This window comes from Salminus brasiliensis, chromosome 20 (genome assembly GCF_030463535.1).
Source record: "Salminus brasiliensis chromosome 20, fSalBra1.hap2, whole genome shotgun sequence".
Taxonomy (NCBI): Eukaryota; Metazoa; Chordata; class Actinopteri; order Characiformes; family Bryconidae; genus Salminus; species Salminus brasiliensis.
In genome coordinates this window covers 8,163,244-8,184,934 of record NC_132897.1, presented here as the reverse complement: position 1 = coordinate 8,184,934, position 21,691 = coordinate 8,163,244, and the positions used below count along the sequence as shown (strand labels likewise).

Genomic DNA, 21,691 nt, shown 5'->3' with positions numbered 1-21,691 from the left:
AACTGATGTTTGTTAGGCCCTGAACTTTTCTTTTTGTGATCCTAATGGTAAATGATAAAGCACCAAAGTAAAAAGCTCAAGCAACCGTGAGGCAGCCCAGGTGCTATTACCAATGTAACTTCATGGATTTAAACATAAAAAAAGCAATTAGAAACTATTGGTGATTAAAAAAAAGTAAACAGTAGGTTACTATCCTGACAAATATACCTCAATCTGTTGATTATCACTAACTTCAGTACTAATTAAGAAGTCTTATTAATGCAAGATCAAAAAAGAATGGACCTGACAAGTCAAATGTGCAAAACATAGATTTTTTTTATTTTTCTTGATCATAGCTTAACAAGTAGAACACCTTTTTTCTCTGTGTGTGTATTCAGAATCAATACTTTTTGAACAGAGTCCCTGAGGACATCTGACTCCACTCCAGATTACTGTCAAATTGTACCACAGTTGTTAAAAACCACTGGAATTTGGCCTCTGGGGCGAGGAGAGATGTCCTATTCTTATTAAGGCATTTTGTGAACTATATAAATCACACAAATGTCTGGGAGGGCTTTTTTTTTGCTCGCAAAACAAGCAGTAACAATGTTTATGGAGACATTTCATTAAAATGAAATATAAGCTGCAAGATTTGTAATTATGAGCAGGTGCAATAATGAGTCTTGGCTAATGTTTTTCATCCATTGGGAGCACTCGGGATGGGAGAGTGGGTTTCCTGAACGAAACTCTTCTACTGACGCACCGCTAAAAAATCCTTTCAAGTCCAAGACTAAGCTTGAACAGTTCATAATAACTTCCATACCGTCCTTAGCACTGAAAGCCACCTGAGGCGTACCCCTCAGTTACAGGTTAAAGCTGTGCAACAATTCACATTTTTCTACCTGTTTTCACATTTTTAACTGAAATCACACCTCAGACCGAACCTGTTTTTATTGTCTTACACAGTACAGTCCATTGAACTGAACTGCAAGAGATCAGAAATAGCCCTGATTTGGCTAAAAGGAGTAATGCTTTTACTTTGGCGATTAGAAAGCTATTCATTCAAGCTCGTTTTCTGCCTACGGGATTTCCAATGTATAACAGAGAGGATAAAATGGAAAGAAAGGAAGGAAAGAAAAAAAAACCTCCTGACATCAGTCCATGGACTTGTGAGCTTAGGTTCAAGATTGTATGAGTTTTAGTGTATTTGCTGTAGCTGTACACTCATAAAAACAAACATGCTTCAAATAGTTCTTTGAGTGATACTATAAAAGTCAGGTCTTCAAGTCTTTATCTAAAATGTTGTTCTTGCTGGAAGCTGAGGGAACAGTTAATGTCACAGATTGGCTATGTAGTGTCACACCTACCAAGGACTACAAAGTCCAGGACTGGAAACTAGCTTCAAGGTCCAGATTTGAAGACCTCGATAATTGCAGAACCATGTTCCATAATCCCTTCACTCAATGTAAATCATCTTTACCAATTTAAAGGGTCTTCTTTACAACCACAGTGCTTCGTGGAACTAAAAGTGGATCTCTATGGTATCACTCAAAGCACATCCATTTTTAAGAGTGTAGTCTGTACATTGTTGCCATGGATCATTAACATTCACATTTCACATACATTCCAAGCAGCGATGGTTCCTCATCATACAACTGTGATCACTGTAAAATCAGTCCAGAGATCTTTCACTCAAGAGCCTGGATGGGCCACATTTGAGGCACTACATCTTTGCAGGATGAACCGAACAGCAGCATAGCTCTGGGTGGAGCAAGACTTTGATGTGTCTTGCCAAGCAGCAAAAAAAAAAAAAAACACCTATGTGGCTTTATCTTTCATGCTTGTGAGCTGACATGAGGTGTAATGGTAAGAGAAGTATTGCACTGGTGACTGGGCCACGCAATCCCAGTTTTGAAGTGAATTCATAAAAATAAAATCTCTATCTTTTAATACTTGCTTCATCTTTTCCTCTGTGGGCGAAGCACATGCAGCAAATAGCAAGGCTACGACATTACACATTGGGCTCGCTCTTACAACGAAAACAGAGGTCACAATGCGCTCGCTAACTACCTAGCATAGCTGCTAATGTTGTTCGCTTTTCTATCAGTTTCATCAGACTATTTGGGCTGGATTTGATGATGCACAAGCTATTTACAGTGCTCAATTTGTTGGGGAGAGGGAAGAAAATACATTATTGCACTGCTCCTTTTGCAGCAAATCATGAGTCAGAGAAGCTTTCGGCAATTAACGATATTTTCATGTGCTTCGTCTAACCACAGAGAGATTTAGAGACCCTTTTGGCTAAATCTGAAAGGGCCCGCAATCCAGCTGGGCATTCACAAAGGCAAGCACAGTAATTGATGTTATAGGTTTGCTGGGAAATACAATGAGGGCCGAACGCAATCCAAACACCAAAACGTCCAGCTTGCTTTCAAACAAGGCTGTAGCTGAAATGCCTATTGAATAATAAGCCAATCAAACGGTAAATCCATGGTTAGCCAACAACTGAGGAGGAGAATTTCTCAAGACTAAAACAGCAAAGTGCTCGGATTTCACAAGACTATTTCAGGGTGAATGGATTGGGTAAAGCTACAGTCAGTATGTTCCAGGATCTAAACTTAGGATCTATAAAGTAGCCTAATTCAGTTTACATACAGGCTCTAATGGAAAAGGGTTCCTCCAAGTTGGAAAGTGCAGAACTGTGACTACAGTAAACTACAGCCCAAAACAAAACAGCCCGTTCCTAAAACATAGTGACCGTAGCTTTAAGCCCTCAGTATGTACAGGAAGGTCTCTTTTTCTGGCCATTTTTGTAATACAAAGCTTTTAAAATTTAGCTAAAACAATGCAGTGCACTCTTTCGCAAAAAATATGGAGCGCTGCAGAGTTCAAAACATCTTTTTTTTTCTCTCTCTCTCTGTCTAGTGTTGCAAGCAGTAGTACTGCTAACCCAACCTTTCAAGCTCCCCTTAAGCCATCTCCTAATGGGTCTCGTTGTAGTCCATGATGCGCAGGTCCTGCTGCCTTCTCCGCTGGATGTTGTAGGCCCGGGCCCTGGGCCGATCCACAGGCTGGAGGTCGGGGGGCTCCGGCAGGCCATGGGCTGCTATGCCCTCAGTGCTCATGCCAGGCTGGAGTTTGTCTGCAGGCTCTGAGACTGGGTCCTGCAGACCATGGGACAGGCTGGACAGGAGCGCTGGCTCCTCTTCATACTGGCTCTTCCTCTTATTCAACAGCTCTTGGTTGTGAATCCCCAGGAAGCTCTGGGCACTGGGGCAGGAGCCTACATCAAGCGGGGAGTTACAGGAAAGGACAGACAGGTCTTCTTCCTGACTGCCGTTGATCAGTGCAGTTGATGGTGGGGATCCAAGAGAGAGGTCGCCATTGACACATATGTAGGAACTCTCCTCTCTCTTGCTTGGCTCAGATATTTGGGCTGGTGTGGAAGGCCCTGTATTGCCATTTGAGCTAAAACACAAACAAACAGACATCTGCTTTAGACATCCTTCATAATTTCAGTTATTTGTATGGGGTTATCTACAAATGTAAGCAATTCACAGTCTAGACAGAAACACTCCTCATAACTTTAGTGTAAACAGGTGGAGCTAAACTGCTGTAGGCAAAATAGGTTCATTTTAAATTGGCTGCCTTGTGGAGTGAACAGCAATGTTTTTTTGTGTGTGAGATTTACGATATGGTCCCTTTAAGTAATTATATTAATTCTAATTAAAAGCAAAGAACTTTAAGGACCTTCAAACCCAAGGATTATTCTTCGGTTTTTAATCTTAAGACTTATTGTTCCCTTGGTATATGTTCCTCTGTCATTATCTTTTTCCTATAACACAGCACAGTCAGAGTCACTCAAGTCCCTCTCACCTCTGGTTTGGAGGGCTGCTGGGCTCGGCAGTGCCCCCTGCTGGTGTACTGTTAGCCAGATTGTTGATCTCTATCAGGCTGTAGAGCTGCAGCAGTTCTGATTGCAGTGCCTGAGTCACATGCTTTTGTGCCAGATACCTGTTCTCTGAAGCTTGCAGTTGCCCCCTACAGGAGAAAACACAACAGTGCACATATTTTTTAACACAAATCATCCAGAGGAATTTACACCTTTATAAATAGAAGGAAGCAATCCTAACATGACATGTTCAAGCAGGAGTGTCACACATGGTAGTGCAGAGATCACAGGGTTTACAATTAGGAATACAAGGATTCAGAACATTGAGAATTCCAATTCACTGTAATACAGTGAAATACAAATACATATTGTTTTAAAGCAATAATAATAATAATGTACATTTATTGTCATATACTATTACAATACAATAGTTCTTAGAAAGCTGAAAGTAGAGTGCAAGGCCAGCTATGTTATGGTGCCTGTGGAGCAGCGAGGGCCTATATAAATGAAAAAGACTACTGGCGTGTTTCACAATGCGCTTCACTTCCAGGCCAGAATTGCTCTAGAAGCAGTTTCTGAAAGAACACCCTGCATTTTCACTGTATCTTTATTCACAAGCTGTAAAACTAGTATGCAGTCCCTGTCCATCGGTTTCATCTTTCAGTCACAATCCTGACAAGAATTTCCTGTAGATTGGGATTTCTGCCACTGCTGGTAGACCCATATGACCACACACCTCCATACACCTGCATAGGCAGCTACTACCTTCACACGATGGCCTTTGGCACACCCAAATGCAGTCACTCCTATTTGCCAATCATTAACATCTGTTTTGTGACCCATTTTCCTAACATTGAACGATACATTCACCAAAAATAATAATCTACCAAAATAAAATGGTGATGGATGGACTGACAAGACAATCATTTACTTAGCCTGGCTTTTGACATTCTCCAGCAGTTTCTTCTGCTCCAGAATGAGATGTTCTTTCTTGGTAAGCTGGGCTTCCAGATCTGCGATACGTTGCTGAGCTGCCTCCAGCCTCTGGCTCTGCTGTGTGGAGCTCTGCCGTAACCTCTCGACCTCTCGTGCAGAACATGCCTGCAGCATCTTCTGCTCCTAATGCCATACGCAAACACATATCCGACAAGTTTTTGCTCCACACTTCCAAACCTCATCTTCATAATAGATTATTTATGGAAAAGTTGCTATGTGGTTGTGCTTGTCCTACAGAACTGGAGCTTCATATTCACCTTATCTGCCTCAGGTCCTAAGCGCTGAATTTCTTCCACACACAGTTTGTTGGCTTCCCCTAGCAGCAACAGCTGTTTGTTCAAGAAGGCCATCTGCTGCTCCATGCTTTCACTGTTGTTGAGCTTGGGTGTGCAAGACAAATTAAATGAATTGCATGGCAGAAAAATGATTACAGGGTCATGTGTATTTTTAGTTATGCACAGTAACTGATAATGTTGCCATTTTTGGAGACAGTGGTATCAAAGTTCAGCTCACCTTGATAGACAGCTGACTGAGCAGGTGTCCCGTGTTGCACAGTTTGTTATTGGCTCTCTGCAGCTCCGCCTCCATCTCGCCTATTCTCTTCTGGCTCTCCTGCAAGTCACTCTGGCAAAGCAGCAAAAACAAGAGTTGATTATAGCCATAAAGATTTTCAAATCAGGTTTTCTAAAGAATTGCAAGGAATTATTAAAGAATAACTTTATTTGCGGAATTGTGACTATTAACTTATAATAATTATAGCACTTAGTAAATACATAATAAACACAATCTAAACACAATTCTAGTAAGACAAAAGTAAGTTAGCTTTACACAGACTAAGTAGAAATGGTTTCAAGTAAGTCCTACTTCCATGGTTTGTTCTCAAGAATACACTTTATGTCCAAATGTTTGTGGACATTCTTTCTAATGTCACATTTACATTCAGCTACTTTAAGTTGCACCCATTATTGACACAGATGTGCAACACAGCTTGTCTAGTCCCTGTAGAGAAGCAGACAATATAATAGTACTCTTTGGAGCAGATAAACATAAACCTATTGGCACCATGCCTAATGCCATGCCTGGGCTAGAGGGGTATATAGCATTAAGCCACAGAGCACTGGAATGATAGTGCTCCACCCAATACTTCTGGGGATAAGTTGGGGAGCTGGGGATAATGAGGTGGGGAGGTGATCATCCAACATGCTGATCTACCGTACGTTTATGTTGCTAAATGCAATCAAACCTTCACTTCATCAGTGCTTCACAATCTAGTAGAAATCCTTCCCTGGGCAGTAGAGATAATCACTCTTACAAAAGCAGGATAAACTCTCTTTTTTAATAGCCCTAATTTTCAGAAGAAACAATAAATGAGCAGGTGTCCCAATACTTTTGTCCAGTGTGTAATGGAGTGTTTTACTAAATAAAAGAGTAGAAACCCATCAATTTTTTTTGAGTGTCCCAAATATTCAGAACTGTATCAGACTGTATCAGTGCATACTAGATGGCATTGACACGATCAGAAAATGTTGGATTGGATATCGAGGAAGAGAAATCTATTAGACCCTGTAAAAAAATCAGTCTGCTAAAACCAGAACAGAACAGCCTGCAGCATCGCAATACATAGAGCGAAGTAGGTCACATGATAACATCACATAATAACAGTGTTTAAATTCTGCACCAGTTAAGGTAGAACAAAAAGTTTGTGCAAGAAGCCGCAGAACAAAAAAGCTGATAAATAAGAAGCCACATCTACAACAGATCAGGTCAGCATTTCTTTCTAAAGCACATTTTAAAAAGTGCTGACCAAAGTGCTATACAGCTAAAAGAACTTGAATTTTGTTAACCAACAACTGTTGTCACTCACATCTGCACAACAGTCACAATCTGCCAAGTCTACATTGCCCGATTTGAACAAACATTCACTGTAATGTTAGTGAAGTTCAGAAATACACTATATGTAAGTTTGTGGACACCCCTTCTAATGCATTTAGCTACATTTACATAAGTCCCACTTACACACACACACGCACACAACTTGTCTAGTCCCTGTAGAGAAGTGCTGCCAATAGAATAGAACTCTCTGGAACAGATAAACATGAACATATTGGTACCATGCCTAATGCCAGGTGTGGGCTAGAGGGGTATAAAGACCCCTATCATTGAGCTGTGAAACTGTGCTCTCTGGAATGATGGTGGTGCTCCATCCAATACTTATGGGATGAGTTAGGAAGTTGGGGATGATGAGGTGGGGTGGTGATGATGAAGTGAGGTGGTGATCATCCAACATTCTGACCTCACTAAGGCTCTTGTTGCTGAATGCAATCAAACCTTTAAAGCAATGCTCCAAAATCTAGTAGAAATCCTTCTTCCATGGACAATAGAGACAAATACTCCAACAAAAGCAGGATAAACTCTTTTTATATATATATATATATATATATATATATATATATATATATATATATATATATATATATTTGATTTCAGAAGAGCAGAAAAGAATTGGGGAACAAAACATGTTTCCTGCTGACCTGCAGTTCCTGAGTCTTGGTGTGGTAGTCGTTTCTCTCCTGTTGTAGCTGCTGAAGCTGGCTATGGAGCTGCTGCACCAGTGCCTCATCATCCTGGTGAAGATTCTTGGACCGCTGTTGCTCTTCCTGCAGACTCACACGTAAAGCCTGGGTTTCCACCTCCTGCAGACGCAGCTGGGCCTTCTGCGCCACAACCACAAAGCCAGACATGCACTACTTTTATACTTGCTTCATATGGAGAAATACCAGACCAAAACACCAAATTTACACAATTTTCCATATCGCAAGAGCAGCTGATCAGTCAGTACATTTTGATGTCTTGGTGTTCGTCATTAAGCAAGGCGGTAGAAATTACACAAAGTTAGCTGTTGTTCATCTTTAAAATGCATGTCATGCTATTGAAAAATCACACAAGCAAAGTTCAGAGGACCAGCTTTCTAGTCTGCATGAGGTTAATTGGTGACTACGACTAGATGCTTCCATTGCTTAGCTTTATTAACCTTTAAACATAATGAAATGATTTAACTAAATTAAACTAAATAAATCATTCAACTAAATACTACAAAAATATGTTGTCCAAAATATTTGAATAATCAAAAATACACACAATTAATTTTTGCTACAGCATCAGTTTAAGGCAGTGGTCCCCAAGTTCTGGAAGCCCACTACCCTGCACAGCATGTGCTTTCCTCTGCTTTGACAAACCCACGTCAACACAGGCCGTGTCCAGATATTTTTGTCTGTGTTTTTGCCTCCCAAACTTGTTTTCTTCCATCTTAATGATGTTCTGATGTCTCTCTTTATAAGGTACCGTAATCCCTTACAGAGCTAGTATGCTCTATAATTCATCTCTGTGTGGAAATAAAAAAACTGCAAATACGTTGGTTAGCTGCGTCAGGTAGGCCTGGTTTGGGGACCACAGGTTAAAGGCATTCCAGTCTGAACAATCCAAACCAGAGAGCACAAAGCACTACTTAGTAAAAAAGATTATTATTTGTGACATGGTGCTCGCTTAACAATCATCTGTTATGCTTTTAAATAGCCATAAGATGAATATTCCCAACCCAAACGTTTTGAAAGGAATTGGTTAAATGCAAGATCACACTTGGATTAACAAACTGTGAACTATATTCTATTTCTGTAACACTGAGGTCCTTTACCATGGAGTTGTTCTGCTCCTCCAGAGCGGTGGCGTTGATGACACGGCGGAGGAGGCGGCGATTACGCAGCGCATGCTGCTCTCTCTTGTGCCTTTCATAAAGCAGGTGGTTATGCAGTAGCAGCAGCTGACTGCGCATCAAGGCTAGTTCATCTGGAGCTCCTGGGCTTACACCTGCAAAATATGCACCATTATCAGTATCACAGAAGCACAGCTTAACTACTGTTCAGTTACACATTATGCTTTCTATAAATTTTACATTAGGCTGTCCCAATCTGATCTGAAGTTTGGTACTGGAGCCCGTAAGATAAGGCAAAACATTGTATTGTCAGATTTCTTTCAGATTTTCAAAATACATCATTTTTAAGGGTTTTTCTTTTATTCCTGAGGTTTCATAAGTTGGTACAGTAAAGCTGTGGTGCCAATATACTGGCAACATGACCATGTTGGTCAGTGTCCCCTATGTAATGATTGTATCCAAGATGAGCTCATCATAAATTATTATTGTGGTGCAAAGCCAAAGTGGAAAATGAAAGCAGCACCACAGTATCTGTGAGTACAGTGTTTTAACTGTGGATAAAGGAATGGTTCACCAAATAATCTCTGAAGTTTGCTGCTTTAGTTTTGCGCTGGAGCTTGGAGGCTAATGTAGTACAAGTAATGTAGTACAAGTCTATGTTACCTTAAATCTAATTTAGCCTTGTGGATTTCCTACAAAACCAAAAAGGCTAGGGTAAAGCTGTGTAAATATGATTTTTACAAATAGTATCCCTTTAAAGCAGCAGTATGAGAGAATTGCTATTTCTTGCTCCTGGGCTCCCCCTACAGTTGGGAAGTGTAATTCACGCATTAAAGTGAGCCACCAAGCCGAGAAAAACAGAAGCGGCATTACATGATTTTACACTAATTGTATCTGCAAGCGTCGTCTTGCCTGCTTCTTGCCTGAGTTACACAGTGCAGCTGACGATGTGCCAAGCCATATATAGAAATGCATAAATACACTATATGTACAAAAATATTGGACACACACTCATTCACAGATTCTTCCAAAACACAGGGTATTAAAAGTATTATAGGTTTATCCTGCTTTTGCTGGAGTAACCATCTCTACTGTCAAGGAAGTACTGTTACCAGACTTTGGAGCATTGCACTGCACATTGAGTTTTAGTGAGGTCAGGATGTTAGATCTCCATTTTTGACCAATAGAAATGCTCTAAATTACTTGGAGTCCATTTTATTTTACATTAACCTCCATTCAATGTTAAGAATGTTTGCCTTCTGCTGTAAAGTCACTATTTTAGAGATACATTTTTTTCATTGGACAGCGACGATATGTAATTTTAATTCTATGACTGAGTAGTACAGTCTAAAACACCTGCTTAACATTTAAAGAAAAACAGCCAATAAAGAACACATACATCGGGGAAGAAGAAGGAGTTTTCATTCTGAGAGACACACAAAAATGAAGAAATAGAAAAGGATACAAACAGACAGGCAGAAAGGACCCAAAGGACAGGTTGGAGGACAGAATCTTCTTCACAGTCTACTTGTAAATTAGATTACTCAATACCTTTTCCTTTAGTGCTATGGTGTTTACCTCCAGAGTGCGACTCAGATGACTGGCTTGACAGAGAAGGAGATCTGAAAGACAGCACACACAGAGCTTTTCATTGTGGTTCATGTAGAACTGCCATTGAAAACTATCAGGAAAGGCTTTGTACAATATGGTATTGCTGTGAGGATCATTCAGGGGCTAGAGTGTTAGTGAAGTCAGGATGTTGGATGATCATCACCCCACCTGATCCCCAATTTCCCAACTCATCCCAAAAGTTCTGGATGGAGCACAACCATCATTCCTGAGAACACAGTTTCACTGCTTCACAGCTCAATGCTGGGGGGCTTTATATCCCCCCTCTAGCCCACGCCTGGAAACAGGCACAGTACCAACAGGTTCATGTTTATCTGCTCTAGAGAGTCCTATTCTATTGGCAAAAATTCTCTACAGGGACAAGCTGTATGTGTAAATGTGCACAACTGTCAGCAATGGGTGCTATATGAAGTAGCTGAATGCACTCATTAGAAGGGGTGTCCACAAACACAAGCATTTTTAAAAGATTCCATTAAAAAAAAAAAAAAAAAAAAAAAAAAAAAATCTACCTTAGATTTTCCTTGTAGATGAATAACCATTTTACCAGGCGAAGAACCATTTAAGCTTTTAATTGGTTCTTTGAATTGTCACAGTTCTATGTAGTACCACTGCCTTTGACTAAATAGTACCAAGGAATCCTTTTTATGAACTTCTCTGTGTTTGTCCTGAGATCTACAATAGCCTTTTTAAAGCCTTTTTGAATCCAGACAATATAGTGTAACTTACAACTCTTACCTCTTCAACACTTTCTCATGAAGGTCATAGCCCTGTTGGATGAGGCGATCCAGCACCTCTAGAGGGGACGTGGTGGATAGATCTTCCCCCTCCAGCTCCTCTCTGTGCTCTGGTTGCCCTCCAGCCTTCTGCTGGGCCTCCACTGTCTTCTTCCCAACAAAAAGAGAGGCCAGCCTGGGCAGGGCCAGGTCGAACAGTGGCTCGTATGGAAACGTCCCCTTGGACAGTTCCACTAAGGGGTCTTCTGCAGCACAAGGGCTGAAGGAGTTCTCTATAGGCGTGAAACAAGGCCAGAAGGACAGGGGAGGATGCTGACCCACTCCCTCAGCAGTGCCTGTTGCCCTGTCCGGTGTGGAAGCCAGGTTACAGGGCAAGACGTCATTGCTGGGATTCAAGGGGAGAGTGGAGTCAGTGGCGCTAGAGAAGGAGGAGTCCAGTACAGGCGTGGACAGCAGGTCCACCTTGCCCTGGGTTATTGTCTGTAACTCCTCTGTGATGGCATCTGAGGTGCAAAAAAAATGTGTACGACAAATATATTAATGTTTTGCAACACTGCAATGAATCTCAAAAACACAGTATTGATTTTTAATTATGCAAAGATTGGTGGCAGACCAATCAGTGGACCAGTCACTGGTTCAATCTATGTTGTGTTTACTCCTCTGACCCCTGGAGAGATCCCACAGTTCTGACTGCACAAAACATAATTACACAATACATCACCTTGCTTACAGTATCACAATATCACTATATATTAAATCATAACCCCTGTATTTGATATTGTATTTCCAGATTCTTGCCAATACACAGCCCTACTAGCCAGCAAAGCTGGGCCATAACAAAGGTTCATCAGTGGCTTTGGCCGTGCTCTCTTTAGATGGGGCGCTCTCTACCCTCATCACTCTTAAAGCAATGTCGGCCGGCACAGGAATCTGTAAGCTTGGGCGGTGGAGCTGGGGACGCCTGAGCATGTCAGCTGTTCAAAAAGAACCGGGGGTTGGCTTCACATGTATCGGAGGAGACGTGTTAAGCCCTTACCCTCCTAGTGTTGGGAGCATTGCAAGTGTGTTCTCATGCCATACCTAGATAACAAACTCTTACCATACACTCAGTCTTTCCATTGCTCAAAATACATTTTAATATTTCTTCTTACACAAGAAACAGAAACTCTTTCATTAGCCTGTGATATTTCTACCCTTACCTTCCTCTCTGTCCCTCTCAGTTGTCTTCACAAAGTCAGGGAGCTCAGTCAACGTAATGGGACTCAGCCCATCAGCCAAACCCCCTGAAACAAAGCACAACAGTCTTTTTTTAGTTTGTACCATATCAGTACGCCGTTACTAATTCTGTACCCCTTTAAGAGTAAGCATAGATAACTCTACCACTAGTTCAAAATAAGCTTTGGAGCTTTGGATATACATTGGAGTGCTTGCAAAATGGTGAAATGGGGAGAGACTATGATGCATAAAAACAAAACACAACAAACACAGAAAACAGTACTGCTCTATGTTCATCACCTTACCTTCATGGTAAGTCAAGCGCAGCCTGTTCACACACAATTACAGTAATACTGAAGAAACATGCCCATACACTTAAAAAACCCCTGTACCATGTGATCCAAAAACCAGGGAAACTTAAGATGTCCCCAAAAGCATCTTCGTGCTAATATGATTCCTAAAGTGTAGAACAAGTATCACTCTGTACACTCTCTTTTTCACTCTCTTAACATTAAGATGCTTTTAGGAAATTGGCCCAGAATGAAAACAGAGATTGGGAGTGATTATCAAAGCATGCAGCTTTGAACACTTAAATTCTTAATAGACTGGATGGCAGAAATGAGCATTACTGCAACAGTGGCAATTCTGGCATACACAGACATTTTACAGAGTTTATGATATTTTCTGTGGCAGTTTCTATGATCAGGTATGACAGTGACAACAGACAAAAAATAATATAATAATTACATTTCAGGTAAACGTTAAAATATAGCAATTAACAATACAATACATTTAAGGTTTAACTGTTAAAAATGGCTTGAAGGTGTAATTACCCTTTCCCCTTTGGGGTCTATGAATATGCCAGCGCATCAAATTTGTTGTTTCGCAATGTTTCTATTAATAGCTTTGCGACAATACAGCACATATACATTTCCTGAATCTGAAGAAGGGTTGAAAAACTAACTGGTGGATTTGTGTATTAGTCATTTGGCGCTCATCTGTAAATGGTGAATTTCTTGGGTTCGTTCATGTTTTGTGTCAAACTGACCAATGGATACTCAGGAAATCATTAAGGACTTGATCTAAAAGCTGAGAGCAGAGACTGATTTTGATAAAACATGTGGGTATTATGTTATCCGCAAATGCCTTTAAAGGTAAACATGCAAAAATTGAGAAAATGTCCTTCGACTGTAGAGGATTATGGTTAAAAAGGTCAAATAACAAACTGGAGCTGCTACATACCTTTGCTGCTGAGATTTATGGACATGCCTTTTTTAAGCTCTTTGATTGGCTCTTGGTTTGCCTGGGAAAATTCAATAATTGGAAGGAAAAAAAAATTAATAAAAAACTGAAACAATCATAACTGTAGATGAATAACCCAGACTCATTCATTTAATATAATAATTATACCTTAGTTGAAGGAAACGTAGTGCTGGTGGTTTGTACAGTGTGCTCAAGCTCCTCTGAGAGCGAAGGGAGAGGAGAGGACCCTGAGGGCGTGGAGGCAGATGGAGTCCACTTTCCATCCACTGTGGAATAAGAAGACATTACTCAGCATTAAGCTCCAGCAAACATAGCCTCAGGACACAGATGCAGAGAGCCTCACATTGACTAATCTATCTGACTTTTTACCCTGAGGAAATGTAACCGATCATGAAAGACCACTCCCGCTCAACTATGAGGCAAAACACTGCCTTTTTAGGAGCTGTCTGACCTGGTGTGCTGGGGACCCGTCCCGAGAGGTGCGAGGCACTGTGTGAGAGATCAGTGACTGTGGTGGGGGACATTCCTCTAGAGCTGGGAGGGGTGCTCATTCCACAGACAGAAGAAGGGCTCCACAAGACCTCCTTCATCCCTGAGGACGTCACCTCAGTACCCTGTCATCATATTAAAAAAATAAATACAATCATCCATTAGACACAGTCAAATCTCAGATTGCAGTTACTAGGGTTACATAGAAGTCACGGTTTGGCTCACATCACGGTTAGGAAATTGTATTTTTATAGGAGTTCGTCACAATGGGGGGTTGGGGGGGGGTGGGGTGTTTAACTTGCTAGTGGCTTACAGCTTAAGGCATGGGTCCTAAGCTTTTTCATGCCAAGACCCACCTGTACCCACTTTTATTTAGTACACATTTTTTCCCACATTACATATAAAACATTTTTGTTACATAGTAGAGCGAGCAACACATAAATCACTCTCTCTCTCTCTCTCTCTCTCTACCATCTAAAATGATCCTCATACTATAAACCTGTTGATAAACTGGTGTATCAGTTTACCTGCAGACTCGTCGTCTGTGGGCTGAGGCATGCATGCTGGCTGACTGTGAGATGGGGTAAAGAAAGGGAGAGGGACTGGCGAACTGTGGCCATTGAGTTGAAAGAAGACCTTCCTGTAAAAAAGACACACATTCAGAACACATCAAGACATCTATGACCAATTTCAGTGATCTAAACACTTTGAAATTTCTACAACTTCAGAAAGATGTAGGGGGGGAGTGAAAAAAGGGTTGGATTAGGATTCGTTTTAACCATGGCTGCTGAGGTCGGAGAAGGACTTGCTGTGGTCAACAGGGCGCCGCGGCACGTGATCAGGCAAGGACGAGTAGCCTTCCTCGCAAGAAGCCTCCTTCGGGTCCAGGGAAACTTTGGCACATTCAATCACAATGTCGTGGGTTTCAAACCTCTTCCACCTAGACATTACAGATACCATGAAGTAAAACAGTGAATAACAAAAGAACAAGAACAAATACATGCATTCTTAGACATGGACAGGAATGAAACTCACCTAATGGGGTCCAGTTCATAGTCTTTGGTTCCAGTGACAAGCTCTGGATGTATCCGCACATGTTCAAGCATTGGCTAATTAAAAAAAGAAAAGAAAAAAAAGTAATCCAATATTCTGCCCCTCTTAAAGCTTAAGAGCAGTATACGTGGAGCATGAACCCAAACAGCATCAAATATTAACTGTATATCAAAGATCACACTGGAACTAGGCAGCTGCAGCCTCACCTTAACCACCTCCTCAAAAGTGTCCACATTTTCCTTCATGCTATAATGTGCCCGCAGGTAGGACACAAAGTTGCAAGGGTACATGCCATAGAGACGGTGGAAAAGTGAATACACGCTGGCATGAAGGTGAACTGCATACACTCCCTGAGCATGGCCTAGAGAAAACACATGCAAAATGGTCATATTAAGACTTAATTACAGAAGGTAAATAGGTAAACTGCATATAGAGTAATGATGTTTTGACCACAGATAGGGAGCTCAAGCTTGGCTCACAAAGAAACTAGGGTGCTCTAGCATTAGCGGACACTATCATTGTGCTAGTTTTTACAGTCTCTTCTCTCCAATGTACGCTCCCTCAGCTGACTACCAAACTGGAGCTAAAGACACATCAGAAGGAAAACATCAGCTGGAGAAAACTAAACACAGGGAACAGACAAGTGGGAGCAAGGCTAAAAGCTAACTGGCTACAATCGCTTCAGCTTGTTAAAAGCACATCACACTGAGAGGACACAACCAGAGGACAGCAGCACTATCCACTTTGACTCTGGAATGATTACAGTGTTTATACTACAGCGTTATATGTGCTGCCACTGTGAGCTCATGAGTAAAAGGATCTGCATGTTTCATTCTGACGCAAAATTACAGGTTGTTTAATGACATCTGAGCATTTCGCCCATCATACACAAGCCTAAAATACTCAATCAACAAAAAACGTGCATATTCATATAGTTTTGGCATGCTTGAATAAAATTACCTGGGTTTCTCTGATTCCAAGCTGCCAGACGTCCAAAGATATCGAAAAACTCAAACAGGAGTTGTTTGCTGGTCTGCTGTATCATGGGTAGGAGGATGATCAACACCAGCGCTCCAGTAATGAGAACCACAATATCTGACTCAGTCTGTTGTAGTAACAGTGTGTAACAAGAAGGAAAAAAAGACATTATTAAAAACATACTGAATCATACGGTCAAAAGACCAATTTTAAACCTTAGCATGAGTCAAAGAGCTTTTTTCATTACACAGAAGCAAGTTTAAAAGAATCTAATAAAATATAAAAGCATTGAGACACTCCGTAATACAGTATTCATTTCTGTACTTGTGTAACCCATGTTCCCCTCTATTGCCCTCCATATCTACCACATTATCCATTTTCAAAAACTCCCAGTTCAGAGTTAGTTCCGCCCGGCTGGCCTTTCGCCCAGTACCTTGAGGCATTTGAGCAGTGAAGCGAGCAGAGGGAAGCGAGCGATCTTGTGGATCCACGGTGGCTGCTTGCGAACAACATGGCCGAGGAGAGTGAGGGTCGGTAGTCTGCAGCCCTGCTTGGCCATACACTCGTTCATCTTGTCTAAAAGGTGCTTTAGGGAGACAGAAAACACACAATGATTAATGAGAGGTTATGACGTCAAAGGTAACGAAGCAAACCAGAATTTCTTGGCTCAAAATGTCAAATTCTATCTCTCCATCCAAGAAGAGCTTGAAGGCACAGAACACTATTTCGCACCTCTGATACAGTGCATGCTAACTCCTCCATGCTGTCGACCCACAAGGGAGTGCAAATGCTTTCCTCACCTTGTCATGAGGCTCCCTGATGGAGGACAGGATGTCCGCAGCCTGAGGAGAGCTGGTGTCCAAATAATAATCCACAAGGCCATTGAGGAGCACTGATCCTTTATCTAGCACACATATTGAGAGGACATACAAATAAGCACTTAAACATCTACTTGTCCAAAAATATCTGTTGTAGAAGTACAGCAGCACAGAAATAAAATATCTGCAAGGTACAAAATATATGTATCTGCAAAATGGCAGATTTACAGCAGAGGGAAAACCTTCAGTGTAAAAAGATTTTAGTCCAAGTAATTTTGAAGCATTTATATTGGTGCCTTTACTATGAAAGTCTGATAAAATGGCAAGGACAACTTTCAGATTAAAATTCTGTCAAAAAGTAAAAAACTGCACAAATGGAAACTACATATCCCTTCTTTGTAAATCTAGTTACTTGAAGGTTGAATCAACTTTTAACATGTAACTTCGCACAGAGCTTGTATTTCAATAGAACAGCCCTGTCTATTAAATGTGATGCTCTGGAGTAGCACTGAATGAGCCTAAAGCCACCATGCCTAAGACCAAGTGTCAGCTCAAGGGGTTAAAAGATCCTTAGCTTTGGGCTGTGGAGCAGGGGAACTGCATTCTCTGGAGTAATGGCGCACCATCCAATTTTTTTAGGATGAGTCCTGTCCCCTGGGCTTGTGGTGGCTTAGTGGTTAAAGCACTGGGCTATTGATGATAGGGTGACAAGCTCCCGCTGTTGGGCCCTTGAGCAAGGCCCTTCACCCTCCCTGCTCTCTGGGCGCAGCAGCAATGGCTGCCCACCGCTCCGGGCATGTGTGTGTGTGTGTGTTCACTGCACGGATGGGTTAAAAGCACAAATGGCAAATTTGGTTGTCTTATCTTAAATACTGTCGTCTTTCTAAAAAGCTGCATCAAATTCCCCCATTATTAACGCTGATTTCATAAGAAACGCTGCACAGGAAACTTCTGAACACAACATGTGGGAGACAAAGTTGAAGAGTGACAAACCTGCGCTAAGGTTGTCCTGTAACAGACTTCTGACCTGCTCCAGGTCGTGTAAATCTGTGGACTCCAACAGGGGGAGGAGGTCGAACACGTTTGGCTGCTCCTTGGCCATGGCAGTGCTGGGCAGAGGGCAGGACTACAGGCTTTGTCACAGTGGATTTTAAGGCTCTGCTGTGTCAACATGGAGGGCCTGGTGGGAAAAACACATAAGAAAACATAAAGGTTTCTGTATGAGAGGAAAGTCAGCATGGATAAGGGTGATTGTGGCAAGTTAGCGAACAGCAAAGGCTGCTGCTGAATCTTAAATAAACAAACCAGGACGAGCAGCCTGCATGTAGCTGCTGCTATCTGTCCTAGATGATGATCAAACGTTACTTTACGTCTCTCTTTGCACAGTGCACCAACTATTACTGCATACACGTACAACTGAACCAATAAGGGCATTAACAGTAGGAACGCTATCCAATTTTAATGGTCTTTCATTGGTAAGAGTGGACAACGTTGTGCATAGCACGACTGACAGCCAGCCAGCCAGCTCTCAATCACAGCTAACCTCAGCTAGCGAGCCAGCACAAAAGCAATCGGTTTAGCTCATGCTAACGGCGATGACACGTCCCTACCCGCTTCTTTTACAACCCCCAAACACATATCGTGTCTAACGAGCTCGATTAAAAACGCCGATCTGGTTTAAAAACACTTTATTTGCGTTAGTTACCCTTTAAAAAGTCTGGACCTTACGCGCTGCCGCCATCTTGGCCACCTCACGACCCAACCGGGCTGACTGCGCGGACGAGAGAAAAAATAGTCCGCCGCGATGGGGTCCCGGGGCAAAATGACGCCACCCCCCCGACCACTGTGATGTTGTTGGTGACCACCAGCGGGACACTAACAGAGTCCTCGGCCACACTGTCGCAGGATCATTGCCATTTGCAATGGGAAGCTGTGAGTAGCCGCACGACTGCAACCAGCTTAGCGTGGAGCGTGACAGGAGCTCAGTGCGCATGCGCGGTGCAAAAACAAATGACGTCACTCATGTTTATTCATCACTGTCAGGTAGTCCGAGCCTTAGCTTTTATTATCAATATTAAACATTTCACGAGTCTGAATGCCTTGAGAAGTGTAAAATAAATAATTATACTGTATTTGCCGTTGGGCCATATTATAATAAGTCAAATATTATTGGTAAATAAAAAATACATATTTTATATATATTTGTTGGTATTAAAGCAACTAAACAAGCTTTTTCTTTCTCCTTTCTACTTATTTTTTATTTTGTGAGGATAAAGTACAGCTAATTATAATCATTGTAAAATATATAAGTATATATTCTGCTTATTCTATGAACATTTAAACATAAAAATTAAAACACAGCCATAACATTAGTACCACCTACTTAATATTGAGTAGGCCCCCCTTGTGTTGTGCTGCCACAACATATCTGATCATTTAAGGCACAGACTCCACGAAGCCTTTGAAGGTGTTCCGTGGTGTCTAGCACCAAGACTTTGTGAGTCTAGCACCAAGACGTCTTGTAAGGTTGGGAGGTGGGGCCTCCATGGATCAGATCAGATTGCCCTGTCGCCGGTTCACCTGTTGATTCTTCATGAGAGGTTCACTTATGATAGGTATTGAATACTGTATACCAGAACATATATGGTGTATATGTATGTATTTTTACATAATTGTTGTGTCGCCAAAAATAATCTTTGTTGTTAAAAGAAATCTCTGGTCTCTGGTGTTAATGCTCTAAACATTCTAGGATTTCCAGCTGATAACTTAATTCCCAAAACACATTAGTCATGGCAGACCATTTGGCCTCCAGCGATGCACACATTAAATATGTGATCTGTTTAGTAATTAGGCTTCTTAAAGTGGTGGGTCCCAGTGGCTGGTTTTAAGAACCACACTGAATTTGCGGGTAACAACTCGGAGACGACTTGATGATAATGAACTGCTGTCAAGGCCCTATTAGGCCCCTTAGTTTCCATTTAGGTGAAAGAAATGCAGTAATTGCTTTTTCTATCTCAGAAGGGTGTTTTTTAAGCTGTCGCAAGGCAAGCTAAAACACATGTATTATGGAAGGATGTTTTGATTGCCAAGCTTACAGTTACAGACAATGAGTGTCATAACTTATAGTCCCAATGTGAGAAATTACTATGTATGAAAAAGCATAAAGAGGCAGCAAAGCTGGTATTAGCTGGTATTTGGTGCAAAGCTGGTATGATTTAATAATATTTCACAGCTACTTACTGTGTAGTTCATCTTCTGCGCCACATGTAGTTTCCTTTGATGGTATTGCTGTTGTTTTTATATATGAACATACAGCCAATGTGACTATATTTTACATCATTTGTAATGTGCTATGTCAAGTGCTACATATGCATTATTCACTTTCATAACTGTGTATTTTTATATATAACACTGAGAAAGAACAGTCTTTTAACATTGCATGTTGACATATTTTTAACATATAGGCAATTTATTAAAGGGTCCAAATCGGAAGAGTATGTAAACGTTGTTAGTAAACAAAGTTTCAGGGCAGCAAGTTCTCACCCCAATCCATGCAGTCCATCTAGACCACTAAAATTAAGCAGCTAGAACAGCGCTGTGTTGAATTCAACACATTTACATACAGTATGTCCACTAATAAAGGCTACAGCAGTACAGCCTCTCCCCAGTATTTGAACACAGACTTTTGTTTTTAACCAAAGTAAGGGAAAGCAATAAGAACAGAACTTGTCAGTTGGAAAGTTGGAGTCTTGTATGTGAATTATGACTGTTTGTAATACATAAAATCACATACTGTACCCTTAATTGTACTACAGGAAAAATAAATACAAGACAGGTGTAGAAAATGGGCCTTTTGGACCATTGATTATTAGCTGTGCTCAGAAGCTTATCTTATACAGATAGTCAAAATAAGGTGATGCACTGTGGTTTTAAAGGCTCTAATTGACCGCAGTTTCCCTCCTGGGATCAGTAAAGTATATTCTATGCATCCCCATAAGCAACATTCATTACATGGTAAAGTTTGGGACTGTGCTATGGAGACATTGCATGCTTGGGAATGTCTTTTTGTCTAAGAAGTTCTTCTTAAAATATATTAGGAAAATTCTTTGGAAATGTCTCTGGAAATGTGAAGATGTGATGATGTAATCCCCCTAATGAAAGATTTATAATGTATTGATTATACTGTAAGTTCTGTACCGGTCAGTAACGTGTATGTTGTTTTTTTGTATTTTTATGCAATATCATCTGAATACATGACTCAGAAAACGGTATACTCAAAAAAACATGCAGCATCTGGCTATAATTAACCAATGGAGACCATCAATAGCAATATGATTACTGTAATACTTGAGGCAGTATACAGACAGGGAAAGGGGAAATTCCATAGCAGTAGGCCATAATCCTGGTCCTGGACAATTGCCCTGTATGTTGTAGTGTCATTCCTGTTCTAACACCCAGTCCTTTTCAGGAAGGGCTTGCTTTTCAGTTCCAGGTGTGCTGAGAGCAGTTCTACTCCAGGACCAGGTTTTAGAACTGCTGTCCTACAGAATGGACAACAGTCACTACTTAAATGCTTTTAAAGATTAGTTCTTCACCAATATCCTTTTAGAATCCTGAGAGGTGTCTAAAGGTGACGTTTCTTTAGGGCCTGTTCAATTGTGCTGTGTTCTAGTGTCCCTGTTTTCTAAGCCGTGCTGAAAGATCCCAAAGCACCAGCTAAGAAGATCTTCCAGTATAGCATGATATGACCACAGTGAACGTAAACATGTAGATATTTGACCTTTTGAAAGCTTTTAGAAGGTCATGCAGCACCTCACCATTTTCTAGCAAGGTTCATCTCACCTGGCACACGTTCTTTTGTGGTGCACCTGTTGGAGCTTCCACCTGTAGTAGATACACACTTTCTCCAAGCATATCATGCTGGGGAACAGTGCTG

At 41.2% G+C, this 21,691-nt stretch overlaps 1 protein-coding gene across 4 annotated transcripts; it reads right to left on the bottom strand.

The window, feature by feature from the left end:
* Positions 1-295: 295 nt before the first annotated feature.
* On the bottom strand, positions 296-18,719 carry tsc1a (TSC complex subunit 1a). Of its 4 annotated transcripts, none has more exons than XM_072665206.1 (22): positions 18,461-18,719; positions 17,749-17,935; positions 16,738-16,841; positions 16,371-16,523; positions 15,920-16,064; positions 15,166-15,320; positions 14,942-15,015; positions 14,686-14,846; positions 14,434-14,546; positions 13,869-14,031; positions 13,565-13,683; positions 13,397-13,457; positions 12,139-12,222; positions 10,941-11,442; positions 10,128-10,198; positions 8,559-8,731; positions 7,399-7,581; positions 5,381-5,491; positions 5,125-5,247; positions 4,803-4,990; positions 3,856-4,020; positions 296-3,447 (listed from the first exon to the last, which is right to left on the bottom strand). In XM_072665206.1, exons 2-22 carry the CDS (start codon positions 17,855-17,857, stop codon positions 2,961-2,963), a joined length of 3,444 nt encoding a protein of 1,147 aa, XP_072521307.1. In that variant the 5' UTR covers positions 17,858-17,935; positions 18,461-18,719; the 3' UTR covers positions 296-2,960. The 4 variants fall into 4 exon arrangements, with proteins under 4 accessions (XP_072521307.1, XP_072521310.1, XP_072521309.1 ...); XM_072665209.1 differs by having other exon boundaries at positions 10,155-10,198; XM_072665208.1 differs by having other exon boundaries at positions 18,484-18,719.
* Between the last annotated feature and the right edge of the window lie 2,972 nt (positions 18,720-21,691).

Excerpts from the sequence above, each read along its gene's own strand:
- tsc1a (XM_072665206.1), bottom strand. The coding sequence starts at position 17,857 with ATGGCCAAGGAGCAGCCAAACGTGTTCGACCTCCTCCCCCTGTTGGAG. Across the intron at positions 16,842-17,748 it reads ACAGGACAACCTTAGCGCAG|ATAAAGGATCAGTGCTCCTC; the intron begins GTTTGTCACTCT and ends TATGTGTGCTAG. Across the intron at positions 14,032-14,433 it reads CACAGACGACGAGTCTGCAG|GGTACTGAGGTGACGTCCTC; the intron begins GTAAACTGATAC and ends ATATGATGACAG.